General features: G+C 42.4%; 1 protein-coding gene across 1 annotated transcript in view; it reads right to left on the reverse strand.

The window, feature by feature from the left end:
• The window catches only part of DNMBP (dynamin binding protein), a 92092-nt gene that overhangs the window by 43158 nt on the left and 31945 nt on the right, over positions 1-16989 (reverse strand). Inside the window, exon 4 of the mRNA XM_084904051.1 lies at positions 12871-14841. Coding sequence (XP_084760177.1) covers positions 12871-14841 — 1971 coding nt within the window. The remainder of the gene's footprint in view (positions 1-12870; positions 14842-16989) is intronic.

Consider the following 16989-nt stretch of genomic DNA (forward strand, 5'->3'; position numbering starts at 1 on the left):
AGACATGTGGAGTTATTTCAACCTCGGGATCCAATCAGTGAGCGGCTGTATCTTTCCCCGCGGAGACCAGGGGATAATTAGTAACTAGTGTTCATGTGATTGGAGTTGGCAGCCTGGTTTGGTGTTTCCCTCAAGCTGGTCAAACTGGCTTGGCTGCTTTATGAACTAGAAGCATTCTCTTGCTCCAAAGGTTTTGCAGAAAAAGCAGTGGGAAAGAGAAACAAGCCCCCTTTAAGAGCCCCAGGTAAGGTCTTATATCAGTCTCATCTGCCTCTTTAATCCTTTAGTAATCAAGCAGGGGTATGAATACATGCTTTCATGTGCAACTCAAACTGGACCTCAACCTCTGTCCTCCCAGTTCAGCTTTCTTATCTCGGGACATCTGAAACTCTGGGACTCCCTTCCCTCTGACTAGAGGCAGACCCCTTCCTCCTTTGAGAGCTCTGTTTTATGGGATTCAAGTTACCAACCAGTTAATTTACACTCAAATCACAAGCTGTTTAAGCTCCTGCCTGCCAACACACTGGACATGCCACTGAAGGAAGAACAAGCACTCCCTTTTACTCGGATCTGTGGTTTGGGTAATTTTATAGTGTGAAACTCTTTGCCAGAAGAATACAGTTATGTATGGTCACACTTTCCTTGATACTTGTCATGCTAGAGAAGCATCAAAAGCACACATTTCCCAAATCTCTTTTCTAACTAATTCCTACAACGTATTTACGACCCGGATGAAGAATGAGATGAGAAGTCAGAAAGTGGGGTTCAAAAATGCCTATTCGACTTTAATCAACATTAGAGAGATACCTAATATGTGTGAGGCAGTGCGGAAGAGAAAAAGATGACCTCGTTAGTCCTTGCCTCTTACAATGCAGGAGCAACACACTATAAAGTAAGACTGAATGTGGTAAGTGTTAAAAGAAACACCAACAGCAAAGGCAACAAAGCAAAGTCCCTGATGGGCCAACGGAGGGTTCATGGAAGTGGTGGCCTTTGAACAGTGCCTTCTATCATAAGCAGGATTTCCATAGACTTTCTACAAATGGAGAACTAGGAAATGGGAAATGGTTTGAAGGCTGTATATGGAAAAAGAAATAGGAGATAAGGACGGAGGTGTCGGATACGATAGATCCCAAGGGACCTGAATGCCATTTGTTTCATTCCATGGATAATGAAGAGTCATGGAAGGTTTCTGAGTAGGAGAGTAACATGCTAAGAGACAGTTGTTAATAAGATTATTCTTTTAGATATTTGGTCATGTCTAGGAATGATTTCTTGAACTTTTATCTAATCCTTATTGTAAAATTATATAAAGAATGCTGAGGAGACCAGGTTTATATGCTTTGTCAATAATTAGATGTTTACCCTTTCATTCTCTCTGGGACTCAGTCACTTATCTATAAAATGAGCAGTGGCATTAAAGATGCTCCAAAAATTTTAAAAATTTGTGGTTCACGTTCCTGAGAACTTCCTTGCACTTTCCTCAAATACATACTGTGCTATTAGTCACACCTTTTGGATTTTCTACTAACAGTTACTGAAAGAACCTGTAGACTGTCAAATCTTCTGATTTTCTTTCCAAGTCTTTTTGTTCATTTGTTCTGCTCCCTTACACCTTACACCTTTCAAACCAACAGCAGTAGCAGCAACAGCTGCCATGCTAAGTGCATATTCTGTGCTAAGGCTAGAGCTTGGAAGTTGACATGAATTTTCTTTGATCTTCACTACCCTGCACAAAGGGTCTCATCTTATCCTTATTTTACTGCAGATAAAGAATCTTTGGGAATTCGAGGGCCACAATTTGAGCCCAGATCTGTTTTGACTTCATGGCCCTATGCCAAGCATTCAAACTCAAAGGCTAACCTCTCAAAGGCATGTGGCCTCTGGGCTGGAAGTTTGACATTCTTTTCCTAGACTATCTCAAAATATAGTAGAACTTTAATTTCCCTCAAGTCAAGTAAACAAACCCTATCATGGAACATTATTTCTGAGGCAAGTTTGTCACACCCCTGCCTCTCTTGATTCCTCATCACCCAACCACAAGGAGCACCTAGACCTACACAGTAACAGGAAGACTCATCATCTAAAACCTATTGCCTAAACTCAATAAAGACTTTTATTCGGTTCACATCACTTGAGAGCACAGCTTCTGCCATGAGTTATGCAGAGTAACAGTACAAGCTCAATTTCTGCCAATAATCAACTTGTGGCTATGATTCACTTCTCTGGCTATCAGTTTTCTTACACGTGAAATGAGAAAGCTAACACTTTCTCTGCCATTTTAAATCTGAAATTCTATGTCTTACTTATTTCTGGATAAAAAGTACAAGATTAATTTTTCCCTGTTATGGAAAACAAAGTTCCCTTTAGCAGTTTAGTATCCTTGATAAAAGCTAGCATGATAAGAAACACACCTAGTAAATCAACATGAGAAGAGATAAAAAGAGAGGACAAATTGCAGGTAAGGAAGGATGGTAGTTATAAAATGACCAAGTAGAAGAAATTACATGAAGCTAAAAGAAATTATCTTCGGTTAAGTGGAGAGTGAATAGCTGGTTACAATACGGAATACCTTCCGCCCCCTTTCCTTTTCTAAATCCTGCTGCCAGAGTTGCAAAAAGATGTAAAGTGCCTCAGCTTTCCCACCACATCAATGAAACCCAGAACTCATCAAAAGCTGTGAATGGATTGATATTTTCATGTGACAAATCTGTGTGCAAAGCAATGTGGCCTGATAGAAAGAAGAGAATAACATTCTACTTTTCTCAATCCCAGCACTACTGATGACATTCAACCTTGTAGACCTTCAGCTCTCCCTGGACACACGCCCCCTCCCCCACCTCCTTCTCAAAAGCCCTTAAATTCTTGTTAATGTCTCTGTAACTGCCTGTGGGGGTTTAAAGTTAGTCACCCCAAGATGTGCTTCTGTGGTATGCAGATTGCTTAGAACTAAAGGCAACTGTAGCTGATGGCTCAGCAAAAACTTCCGCATCAGAGATAACCTCTTTTGACTCCAGAGGACAAACTCCTATTCACTTAACAATTGCTCTTATCATTCTTCAATGACCCTTTGAAGCCCTCAAGGCACCTTACCCCACCCCTAGCTCACAAGGTACCCATGTTCCCTTTCTGTCTCTGAACTTCTCGTGCAAATGGGGTCTCTGACTCTCTCATGGATGTGGCGTTCCCACACATACTGGGTGGGATGAAAGTAGGTTTAAAGTTGTGAACATTAAATTTGGTTATTTTCTCTTGCTAATCTGTCACCTAACTATTTGATCATTAGGCCAGAGGAAAGAACCTTGAGGACAGTTTCTCCTCCCTCACATGTCCATGACCTTCCTCCAATCTGATGATCCATCCTCCTCACCTAAGACTCTAAGACTGTGATTCCTAGGTCTTGCTATTTTCCAGAGAACTGTAAATATCTCTCACTTTACAGTCACAGGGCACCTAAGTACTGGATGTGTTCTGAGAAAAACATCATGGGGTGATTTTGTCCTTGTGTGAACATGGTAGAATGCACTTACACAAACCTAGATATTACAGCTCCTGGTGTAATTGTACGTGCCATAGTTTTATATATGACTGGCAGCCCAGTAGGTTTGTTTATTCCAGCAAAGCCCTGACAGTGGGCTATTCTTTTTGTAATGCAAGTGCCTGACTTAAGCTTTGATTGCTGAGGCATCCACTTCAAAGAAGCATCCACTCCAAAGATAGCCGTCTGGAATAAACACAGGGCCAGCCACTGAGGAGATCAAGACCCAGACCACCTCTCCCACTGAGACCCCTTTGTTTTACAGATCTTGGTTGATTTGATAACTGACACTTTGGTCCACTTGTTTTTCTCTTCCTGCACTTTAAATTCTCACCAATAGAGAGTGAGCCTGCAGAGCCCTAAGACACCCCCCTCCCCAACCCAATAAAAGCAGACCCCTAGGCTAACTTTCTCTCTCACTTTCACCTCTCTGTATACTCACTGATATGCACCCAGGACATGTACCCTGATCAGAAATTGAACCAAAGACCTCTTGGTAAATAGGTTGATGCTCAACCACTGAGCCACACCGGCCAGCCTCTATACTTTTTTTTAGTAATCTTACTAAAAGTTAAGATTTTAAATAATGTCTATGTGCTGTCAAAATTTATTTGTCCCAAATTTATGTCTCCAGCCCTAACCTCTCCCTGAATTATGGCTTATATATCAAACTGACGTCAATACTTCTACCTGGATGTCCAGGGAAAAGAAGGCCTTTTTTTGTACAAATCTTTATGCATTTGGCCTCTGGTATATAATAAAAGTCTAAGCCAGCGTTTTTCAACCGCTGTTCCGCGGCACACTAGTGTGCCGCGAGATGTTGCCTGGTGTGCCGTAGGTGCAGACAAGACAAGAATTTTATAATTTTTCACTATTTTGTTTACTTAATATTTCATAATAAAGTAATTATAAAATACTTTCTTTGTGTTTATTTGATTCCTATTCAAGAGAATTACTTTATATATAGTCAATATAGGCACAGAGTTAAATTTTTTAACATTTTCTAATGGTGGTGTGCCTCGTGATTTTTTTCATGAAACAAGTGTGCCTTTGCCCAAAAAAGGTTGAAAAACACTGGTCTAAGCAACTGTTAAGGCAGAACGACCAGAATGACCAGTCACTATGATGCACACTGACCACCTGGGGCAGACGCTCAATGCAGGAGCTGCCCCCTGGTGGTCAGTGAGCTCCCAAAGGGGGAGTGCAGTTCAACCAGAAGCCAGGCTTATGGCTGGCGAGCGCAGCGGCATTGGTGGGAGCCTCTCTCACCGCTAAGGAGCAGTGGGCAGTAAGGAGCGAGGGACCCCGTCCTCAGTACACAAATTTCATGCACTGGGCCTCTAGTATATATATAAATTGATTTCAGAGAGGAAGGGAGAAGGAGAGAGATACAGAAATATCAATGAGAGAGAATCATTGATCGGCTGCCTTCCACAAGCTCTGCCCTGGGATCGAGCCTGCAACCTGGGCATATGCCCAGGAATCGAAGCTCAACCTCCTGTTTCATAGGTCAACGCTCAACCACTAAGCCATGCCAACTCTTCTTTTCCCTCTAATATCTCATGTCTAATCCACCAGCAAGTCCTACTGGCTCTAACTTAAAAAAGACTTAGAGCTGAGCACTTCTCACGGTCTCTCCTCTGCCATCATCTCTTGCCTGGATCACTGCAATAGCCTCCTAACTGGTCTCTGTCTGTTAGCAACACCGCAGCCCGAGTAACTCTGTAAAGTTGTAAGTCAGAGCGTATCACTCCACTGCTCCAAGCCTTCCCAAGGATTCGAGTTTACCTAAATGGTGTGCTAAGGTGACCCTTGCTCTAGCTCAGTGGTCAGCAAAGTGCGGCTTGTGAGACACATGTGGCCCGCAAGCCGCAGTTTGCCACTCTGTTGACTAATGAGTTTGCTGACCACTACTCTAGCCCAATTGGCCTCCTTGCTATTCCTCCAACTCCAGACACGGTCTTGTACTTATCCTGTCCCATCTGCCTGGAACAATCCCCACCCCTCACCCCCACCGCCCAAAAATATGGCTTGGCTGGCTCCCTACAGTCATTCAGATCCTCCCTAAAATGTCACTTTTCAGTGAGGTCTCCCCTGGTTACATAGATTATCTTGCCTTCTAATACTATACATACACATTTTTACTTCTAGTTTCTCTCTCCCCATGAGGGCAAAGATCACTGCTACAACCTCAGAACACTGTCTGGAATATAACAGGAGCGTAACAATATTTGTTAAATAAATGTCTGCCCCAGAGTTTTTACTCTTTGGGTCTCGCTACATCTGGTAGAAGGAGGCAGCACGCTCAGATGTGGGCCTGGTGGCATGAATGCCTGTGGCTGAGGGGTCCCATGCTAGCAAGAGATGGGTCCTTTCACTAGGCACTGCGAAACCTCAGGGAAATCTGAAGCCGATACTGCAGTCCCTGGATCTTTTCCAGGGTCTCCACCTCTGGGCCTGGAGCTGAGGGTAAGAAAATGTTCTGAAGCCACACTACAAAGAATAGTGATTCACAGGTTAATCATAACTAAGCGAACTCTTCTAAGCTACATTTCACACATACATTAAAACATCTATCCTAAAACAAAAACAAGACAAAACAAAACAAAAAACTAGTTTCTGTCTGAATTAACAGTCTACTAACAGTCGGGCTTCTGACTATGACTGCTGTTTTATACCAAGATAAAGTTCACTGGAAGTAACTGAGCTAATTTTTACTGAGGCAACACCCCAAACCAGATGTTATACAGTTGAGGATACTTGCTTGCTTTTTTCTTATGTATTGACAAACTAGAAAGAAAGGTTGTTATTCCTTTTACATAAGCTTTTATTTGGAAAGGTCAGAAAATTATTTGGCTACTTAAATCTATTATCTTTTACTAATTCAAGAAAAGATTTTTATACCCAAAGCATCCCAAGGAGTCTTCAGAATAACAACTTGCTTCTGTACGCAGGAAAGCCTATACTTTCGAAGTTTAAAGGTATGGTTGGAATATTATGGATCACTTTAATATAAACATGCCATTGTTCCATATCAGTAATTCTCCAACTTGTTAATCTAATGGCTCTCTTTAATGGGCCTTAGGTTCCACCCGATATCTTGCTGAAAATGCTCATTTCCTGAAAAACATACTCTGATTTGCTTTGCAACATTTAATTTTAATTAAAATTAAAAATTACCCCAAGAGTCTCTGGCCATCCTTCCTCTTGGCATTACCTTAAAGGGAAGAGAAAAGTTTAGGGGCAAGGTTCCTGATGCAGAAGAGGCAGGCTCACTCTACAGTTTACCATCCATCGTTTGGAACTATAGGGTCTGGCCCACATCAAAAGTAACTACCACGATTCCAAGGCAGCAAGACAGCTAGTGAGTAATGTAGAGGAGAATATCAGTAAAATCACTAGCGTTTCAAAGATATACAAATATGAATGATACTATGACTGTGCCTTTTTTTTTTTTTTTTATAAATAAATGCACAACTAGTGGCTGGCTCATAGGATGTACTCAAGAAATGTTTGCCGAGTAAAGAAATGAATGCATAGTTCTATTTATCAGATTCAGGCAGATGAACCTCTCCTACAGACAGAAAAGAACGGTGATATGCTACAATGAGATCCTCTTAGTGCAGTGTGTAGTCCTAGTCAGAGCTTCCAAAAGTAACTTGTGCTGGGAAATCGGAGTCTGTGCACTAACCCTGAATGTTTCTGAATGTTTCAGAAAGCAACCCGTTTATCAGATTTGAGGGTATTATGTTTTAGGTCTGTACCTTAATTAATTAATTAGCAATCCATTTGATCTGAAACTCCTTGAGAGCAGAGAGCACATCCATGTTTCTTACTGTGGTATATATACCCTGCACAGTGCCTGGCACATGGTAAAAACTCAATGAACAGTTGCTGGAGGAATGCGTGGTTGAATTCAGTACCATCCAACAATGTGACATTTCATTCCCCAACACACAATCAAAAATGCCTCCTAATAGTCTACGCTGATTCTACATAATGATTCCAAATTTAAAACTCCTAATTCTCAGAGCAAAACACTGGTTCATCTGGAACTACTAATACTGGGCTTTCTATTTCCAATAAAGGAAGTTTAGATTACTTGAACCTATCCTCTTACAGAAAAACAGCTTAAAAAATTAGAGGAAATATAAAAACAAACAAACTTAAAACTATCAACACACTGACAAGATGGTATTGTACAGGCCAAAACCACAGAGACTGCATTGCCCCACGGTGCTTGCCAGTCCCAGAAAATGGAACTTTTGGTTCAATGGCTCTCTGGGGAGAAGGGGCCCAAAACTCAATGCCAGAGCTGCAAGGGGAGGAGTCTAGGAGACCTTGAATGTAATAAGCTAAGATTCCAACAGATTCCTGAGAGTAAATCAGAATTGACCGGCCCGCTTGCAAAATTACAGCTGGGCCCCTGGTCATCCAAGGTGCTTTAAGCCTTGAAGTCAGTTTAAGGAGGAACTGGACTGAGAGTGACTAGTGTTTCCATGTGGGAATTCCTTCTCAGGAAATTGATTCTTCTTAGGATTCAAAAAGACTAACTGAGAATTCTGGAAATCCAGAGAAAATATGCTATTACTCCTGTGAGAATAAAGCTTAACAATTAGTGTAGAGATGTTTCTAGTTTGAAGGAATCCACAGATGTTTAGTTGAAAGAGCAGAAAATAGCAATACAGAGTAAAAGATTAAGGCTCACCGGGACAAGAGTACCTAGGAGAGAAAATAATCAAAATCTAACCAGATTGTTTTGCTTGTAGCTGTTGCTATGTTACGTGTGTGTGCTAACAGTGAGTCATTCTTGCGAATAAGGTAAATATTAACAAGGTTATGTGCAGAGTATATTTTGCACAAATTTTATAAGCGATGGTCAAAGAATATCAAGTTTTAGAAGCAAAATAAGGCCTTACATTGGCAGGTCTGACACATCACTACATCCCCAAAGCCATGGCAAGCCCTAAGATTCTCCACTGTCTTCCATAACTGCAAGTTTTGAGATATACTTCTAAACTAGTCCTGCATTAAACATACAGGTGGCAGAACAAAAGTCTCCCACATTCCAGCCAGCAAGAATTTCTCAATAACGATATTTTTGAGAATTAATAGTGTTTCACAGAAATGTTATGTCTGCCGAAACCGGTTTGGCTCAGTGGATAGAGCGTCAGCCTGCGGACTGAAAGGTCCCAGGTTCGATTCCAGTCCAGGTTCGATTCCAGTCAAGGGCATGTACCTTGGTTGCGAGCACATCCCCAGTGGGGGGGGGCGTGCAAGAGGCAGCTGATCGATGACTCTCTCTCATTGATGTTTCTAACTATCTCTCTCCCTTCCTCTCTGTAAAAAATCAATAAAATATAATTTAAAAAAATAAATAAAGAAAGAAAGAAAGAAAGAAAGAAAGAAAGAAAGAAAGAAAGAAAGAAAGAAAGAAATGTTATGTCTTCTATCCCTAAAAATACCATGCAGTGTTTTTCAATGGATTTGTGGATTAATGGACTGGTACTAAGTGATGAAATTGGTATTCTTCTTTATTCAACTGATCTTCTTTTCAGGACTAATTGAATATTCAGTCAGTGTACTTACTATGTGTTTTTTCATTCTAAAAGATTAATACTGTAAAAGATCTACAGTAGGTGGGTAGAGTCTTAATCAGAAAGACTTTTCTTTATTTGAATCCACTAAATACTGCATTCAGTGTATTAATGTTGACTTGATTTTCTTTTTTTATATCAATTGCTAATATAATGAAATTACTTATTTCTTGCAATCATGACAGAGCCTCTTAAGGTCATCTTTTTTTATTTTCATAAAAACCGGATCCAACAATAAAATTAGTCCCTTGAAAGAGGAGGAAATTAATCAGTTTAAACATCAGGCTTTATACCCTGAATCCAGTCTCCTACTATCTCTAATCATGGCATTTAAGGCCTAAGATTTAAAGAATTTTTGGTACAATATTTACATAATTCTGGTTGGTATTTTTTTTAATGCTTTTGTGCCTTTCAGTGAAAATGTTAATTCTACTGAGAAGACAGATACTGTGTATTAGTCAGTGTGTCATTTCTCACACTCGGCATAGTATTCTGCAGGCAATAGACTCATTAAATACTTGATGAATTGAATTTAGTTTAACTGGATGAAATTGAATTGAAGTTGCTTGTTCTACCTCCAGAGCTTTAAAAGATTTCCTACCTTTATTGTTAACATTGAACTTGGACTGCCCAGGGGCTGGGCACTGTCAGAGCAGAAATGTCACTGAGACAAAGATACTGGGTAGCAAAATAGTCCAGTATTGTGCCAGACTCAAAATGAAGGTCTTTATTATAGCTGTTTCTGCTTCTCTGTCTCCTCCACCTCCTTCAAATAAGAAAATGTATAGGCAAATCCCTTACTATGCTTATCACGTGGTAAGCATTAAATAGAAGTTTGAGAATTAGAAGAAAATATTAGTAAGAAGCACTTCTAATTTAAAGACTTAAGTATGAATCTAGTTTAGACCAAGAGGGAATAAATACATTGAATGAATGAATTTAAGTATGGCGTGATATACAAATTTTCGTAATAGTTTACACCTAAATCTATATAGCACTTACACTTTTGTTCATATTGCTCCTTCTAAAGACTATGGAATAATTATGAAGTCATGAGGATTCATTTCCTAGAAGTTTTCTTTTTAGATTTTCAAATCTGATATGTTACCTTTTATAGTTTCCTGTTTGCTGCAGATACCTTTCAGCTTGTTTCTTTTCTTTTCTTTTTAATATATATTTTTATTTATTTCAGAGAGGAAGGGAGAGGAAGAGAGAGATGGAAACATCAATAATGAGAGAGAATCATTGACTGGCTGTCTCCTGCATGCCCCCTACTGGGGATCAAGCCCGCAACCAAGGCATGTGCCCTTGACCAGAATCGAACTGGGGATCTTTCAGTCCACAGTCTGATGCTCTATCCATTGAGTCAAACCAGCTAGGGCAGTTTTTTTCTTTTTTTTACATAGGGAATATATAGTCTGTGTGGTATTAAGTCTTAGTGGGACTGTTTGTGATGCCACCTGGTTCTCATTAGTGTGGTCTACACTCCCTGTGTGTCTGACTGTCTTTTACTGTGTGCTAGTCTAAATGTAAGTGTTTGGAAAACTTTAAGACCTGAGAGGAAGGCACCTCATTCCAGAGAGAGAATTGGCACTTGTTTCTTTCAGTTGTTGGTCAGCAGTTTCTAAACTCTGCAAGCATAGCCCTAGCCGGTTTGGCTTAGTGGACAGAGCATCAGCCTGCAGACAGAAGGGTCACCAGTTGTTTTTTGTTTTGTTTTTTGTTTTTTTATATTTTATTGATTTTACACAGAGAGGAATTGAGAGGGACAGACAGTTAGAAACGTCGATGAGAGAGAACATCGACCAGCTGCCTCCTGCACACCCCCTACTGGGGATGTGCCCGCAACCAAGCTACATGCCCTCAACCGGAATCGAACCTGGGACCTTTCAGTCCGCAGGCCGACGCTCTATCCACTAAGCCAAACCAGTCTTGGCCACCAGTTTTATTCCAGTCAAGGGCACATGCCTGGGTTGCAGGCTCAATCCCCAGTAGGCGACGTGCAGGAGGCAGCTAATCAATGATTCTCTGTCATCACTGATGTCTCCATCTCTCTCTCTCCCTCTCCCTTGCTCTCTAAAATCAATAAAAATATTTTTTAACAAAACAAAATAAATTCTGCAAGAATAGTAATCTTTGGGGTTCAGGAACAAAAATTGGAATTCCTGGTAATTATTAAAATGATAAGTTATCCTATATTTTTAAAACTCTTTATTTACATGTTCTTAAATGATAATAGTAGTGACCTTAATAATCAACAGTGAATAATTTTCCTGTGTTAGTTTAGGATTGTACTAAAGTTTTGGAGATTTTTATATCTGTACATAGATGAGAAATATATATAAAATAAATGCAGTTTATTATTATTATGAACCAAAATAATGTGGCAAGATTATATATTTTAATGACATGTAGAAGTGTTCTCTTTCTTTTTTCTTTTTTCAAAATTCTTATCCACCAAAACCGGGTTTGGCTCAGTGGATAGAGCATCGGTCTGTGAACTGAAAGGTCCCAGGTTAGATTCGGGTCAACGGCATGTACATTGGTTGCGGGCACATCCCCAGTAGGGGGTGTGCAAGAGGTAGCTGGTGGATGTTTCTCTCTCATCGATGTTTCTAGCTCTCTATCCCTCTCCCTTTCCCTCTGTAAAAAAAACAACAATAAAATATATTTTAAAAATAAAAAATAAATAATAAATAAAAATTCTTATCCAAGAATCCTTTCAGAAAATCACTTGATTTCCAGCCTTCTGATAATACTCTTCTTGGGATTTTTTAAATTATGTTTTTTCATTCACTTTCAGAAATCTAAAGAACAAGGGAGTAGGCATGTGCACTTGGTCTGCCATCTTGGCCCAGTCTCTCTGGGTCACCATTCTCCTGCAATTTCTAGACCCACAGGATACTTTTATTATTCACTTTGCTGTTGACAAGCAGGTGCAGAGCCCTCGGGCACATGCCAAAGTGCCCTGAGGTCAGGCTCTCCTTGGGTCTTAGAACAAATGCCGGTGTCTCACCCTCTTACTCTTCCTACTTTGCAAATTATTTCCCCTGGTGGCCTGGCGAACATGAATGAAATCTCCAAGGGTTGGTCACCCCCAAATGAAGGAACAGCATTTAAACTTCTGAATGTGCAAGGTGGGAAGCAGTAACCTGGAGTAGTTAAAACCATGGGCTCAAATCCTTGCTCCCCGAGCTAGTGACTTAATCTCTACAACTTTTAGTTTCACCATCTATAAAGTAGCCATAAGGATTATCCCCGGTGCCTTCAGGGTGGCTGAAATTCTTTGTGTAAGTAAATGGTAACAAATGCTTATTAACAACCTAATAAATGTTATTATTATTATTGTTGAAATCTAGTCCACAAATATACAAGATGCAGTTTTCTCAGTCTAGATAGAGTCTTAGCCTAGATATCTTCAATCCTTTAGGTAGGGCCAGGTTAAAGAAAGCTACATTTAGGGACTTCCCATCTACATGACTGCTATGGATGTCACAGCAGTATAGGAGGTATAAATGTCACTGAGCTGCAAATAAAGTTAGGAGGCCACAATGGTCATAGGATACATCAAGACAGAGCAGTCTGATTGTGGTGCGAGAAGAAATTAGGTAATGAAAAAGCAAGTCATTCTTTGTCAATCCAAGATGGTAACATATCCCTAAAAAATATGGGTAGGCTACTACTTGGACTTATGGGTCTCAAGAAATAAGTATATATTATTTCTTCATCACTTACCTCTAAGTTGCTGGATTTCCATATTCAGATTTTCAATGTTGCTCTCGTAGAATGCAAGGTTCTCCAGGGTCTCTGCCCTTAAGGATTCCTCTTGCTTCTCCAGCATTAAGTTTAGCTCTTCGTGAGCCCTGCTATACATATCCAAGTCCTGTTCCATTTCCTGAATTCTCACCAATACTAACGGACACTGGGAAGGCTGGTCCAAAGTCTTTTCCATATTCTCAGAGGCCTCCTTTCCTAGGTCCTCACAGGCAGGACGGTTACAGGTTAGGAGTTTGGGGGGTACCGCATTCATTCTCTGCTGTGCTGAGGGAGGCAGGGGAGCTGGGCGAGAGGGCCGCACTGCCAAGGGTGGCTCGGGTTTCAGGTTCCGGTCCACCGGCAAATGGGGAGGACTGGATGCTGGCCGGGGTGGCGGTGGCCTCAGGGCCTTTCTCCTCACAGGCAGCTCCAGCTGGGTGGTGAGCTTTGAGGAACCTCGGACAATATCCTTCTCGGAGCTGAAGTCCATGATTGAAAAGTGGCGCAAAATTTTATCGGGCTCAGAGCCAGACCCCGACAAGCTCTTCTCGAACTCTATCAGCTGTTGCGTCAACTTCGAATCCAGGTCAACGTGGCCGTCTCCCTGGGGGAGGGCCAATGCTTCCACGGCGGGCGCCGTGTCTCGCAGACCAGGCTTCGTCTCTGCACAAAAGCGGGAAGCGTTTTTCTCTTGGGGTGTGTGGTACTTTTGGGGACACCTTGCCTTGCCCTGGAGTTGAGGGCTCCACTGGCTGGGCCTGACCACCCTAGAGGCTGGGAGAGAGGAGCCTTCGTGAAAAGGAGACGCTGGAGTCTTTGGCTGAGAGTGTGTTTTCCTGGAAGGGAGGCTGGAATAGTCTCTCGTTCTTGCTTCTAGAGGAAAAGGGTCAGAGAACTGCCCTGAGCTTGGATGTCTCCCTCCTGCCCTAGAATAATACTGGTTTTTCTGCGGCTGGGGGTGAAAAGGCACATGAGGTTGGGAGGAGACACCGTTGACTACCTCTGAAGAGTCCTTTGTGGCAGAGCCTCTAGCCAGAGGCTGTTCATGCCCTGGGCCTGGGCTTCTCGGCAGCCCCCTCGAGGTGCCCTCATCCCAGTGAGAGATTTTGTTTAGTTCATATTCAGAGGCCAGATGATCCGGGGGAAAAGCAGATGTTTCAGAAATAATACAGCTGGACGTCTCTTCTTCATACTCATGAGATGCGTGTCCTTTTCCCCCCAGGACTAAGGAGTTCTCTGAGCAATCCAAAGACGGTTCAGGGACCCTGGTAAGGCTGCTTTCCTGTGGCGGGGCCACAGTTTCCTCCACCTTTGTTTCAGGACATATACTTACAAAGCGGTAAGGAAAGATGCCTGTCCTGCCCTTCAGTGATCCTTCCAGCCAGCCATCTTCCAGGGTCCCCAGAATCCGGATCTTATCGCCTACCTCGAAATCCAACTCATTCGGCTCCAGGGCTTGGAACCTGTAGAGGGCGATGCCGTAGGTCCCTGGCTGCTCATCCTCCTCTTCCAGCCCTCTCTCCTCTTCAGTAGGGGTATCCACTTCACCGTTTTCCATGCAGTCATCGTGATTTCCAGACCTCTCCGGCTCATCCACAGTCCTCAGGGGCCCCAAAAGTTCTACAAAACCTTCGGGGAAAATGCCTCTTCGACCCTCTAGTTCCCCTTCAAACCAGCCTGGTTCAGGAACTCCGATAATGGTAATCACATCCCCTTCTCTGAAGTCCAGCTCCTCGTCCAGCTGGGCAGAGAGCCCCATCAGCGCCCGGGCCTGTCCCATGGAGTAGGCGGGAATCTGCAGCAGGGCACTCTGCTTGTGCCACTGCCGGCTCTGCGAGGACAGGCAGAGCTCCCGAACGCACGAGGACGGGAAGAAGCCCCGGGCACCCCAGCAGCTTCGGCCTTGCAGCCAGCCGGCAGTGGGAGCACCATCGAGAATCACGAGGTCGCCTAAAAAAGGGAAGCAAAGATAATGGTCCCAGTCATCACCCCAGAAGAATCCTATATAATAAAACCCTAATATGCAAATTGACTGAATGGCAGAACGAGCAGTCGCTGTGATGCACACTGACCACCAGGGGGCAGATGCTCACCTAAGGAGCTGCTCCCTGGTGGTCAGGGTGCTCCCACAGGGGGAGCGCCCATCAGCCAGAAGCGGGGCTGATGGCTGGCGAGCGCAGAGTTGGTGGTGGGAGCCTCTCCCACCTCCGCTGCAGGCAGACAGTAAGGAGCGAGGCGTCCTGGACTCCGAGAGCCCCAGACTGGGAGAGGGATGTCTGACTGCCATCCCTCAGGGGGGGGATCGGACCTAAGCCAAAGAAACATTTTTAAAATTTCTCAGTTTTTTATAGCTAATATGGTTAAATATCAATAGACCCACATAAGCAAAGCTCTTGTTGTCCATTAGTTAGTGATTCTTCAATTCCAACTATCAAATAAATGAATTATGCCTTCCCTCCAAAACGAGCTCCATGCTGCCAACTTTTTCCCCTCTAGTTTCTTCTTTCCGAATATTTATTCCATTCATTGCTTGCACTTCGCTTCCATCTTAGTCCAACTCACATTATCTCACTCTTATATACCTTGACCTTAGACATTGTCTCTTCCTGTCTACTAAGTGATTCATGCCCAAGATTATAACTATATCAATTTTATCATATCCTTCCCCTGCTCAAACATTTACCCCGAAGCATGAAGGCTTCTTCCTTCTCTCAAAGGCTTCTTCTCTAATAATCCTTACTACCTGAAATATATAAAAAATAAGTTGGTTCTGGATACTCTCCAAAAAGATTTAGTTACTAAGCTACATGTTTTCAACTCCATGTAACCTGGCATTCAGATCCAGTCATAATATCACCTGCTCCCACCCCAGCTATCCAATATGTGTCATCTATGAGGCCCTATTTCACACGAAGGGACTCTCATTGTCTCCTATATATAAGCCTCTTCGTTTGAAACCTTAGCAAGCCACTTTAAAGAACCTAGAAGCCCACATTCATCTTACATAAATGATCATAAGTCAACGATCCATATTACCAATTTTAACATTTGTATTTTTATATAATATACAGCCCCTAATGTAAAAATTTGCACTTAGTGGTAGGCACCAAATACATTTTCACTGATTTGATATTGTATTCCTGAGAAATAAGGTCTTGGTCCTATATTTCTATATTCCTTTAATTTATGATTCAATACCCATGGGTCAGAGCTTGTGGTCCAGATAACTACAAGTGATTTCCCCTGACCAGCTCTAAGGCCATTCCATCAGTACCACAAGGGAGCTCACTGGAGCCGGCTACTATTCACACACAATAGGCCTTTTGGTGAATAGGCCTGCTGGTGAATAAGAATAAAAGCATGCCATCCCTCCTACTCTACTGGCTTTGAAATGAACTGGACTTCTTAAAGCTGTAGAATCATATTATCCATGAAACTCTTATAATAAGCCTTGTTTTCCTATTTTCAGCTGGGTGATGATCTTACTAAGCTTTATTATCTGACTAGAGGCCCAGTACATGAATTATGCACAGGTAGGATCCTTCAGCCTGGCCAGCGATTGGGCTGATCAGGGCCAGCTGGCTGAGGGGAAGTGACCTCAGGAGGCTGGCCAGCTGGCCGCAGGATGTTGGCTATGGGAGCGCACTGACCACCAGGGGCAGCTCCTGCATACAGTGTCTGTCCTCTGGTGGTCAGTGTGCATCATAGTGACCAACTAGTCATTCAGTCAACCAGTCCTAACAGTCGCTTAGGCTTTATAGATATAGATAGACTGTCATTCTGTTGGTTATCTCTATATAATAAAGGTTATTTTTAAAAATATATTACCATTTAGCTTCCTGAAAAGCACTTTAGAGATCATTGTTCAACACCCTCATTTTATAATCCTGTTTGCTGAATTTTTTGCACGAGTCTCTCATTTTCATCGGAAAGAGCCATGCAGCTATTCCCTGGCATCCTAGGCGATCCCTGAGGAAAGAAGGCTACCGAGCGGTCATTTCTAGACTTCTGAGACACCAATATGAGGAACTCCTGGAGGACAGTGGCCAGATTTTGAGAACTGAAAAATAAGAAGTGTGGTGACTCTGAGCCTTTCAC

This window comes from Pipistrellus hanaki (assembly GCF_964339955.1).
Source record: "Pipistrellus hanaki genome assembly, chromosome: 14".
NCBI lineage: Eukaryota > Metazoa > Chordata > Mammalia > Chiroptera > Vespertilionidae > Pipistrellus > Pipistrellus hanaki.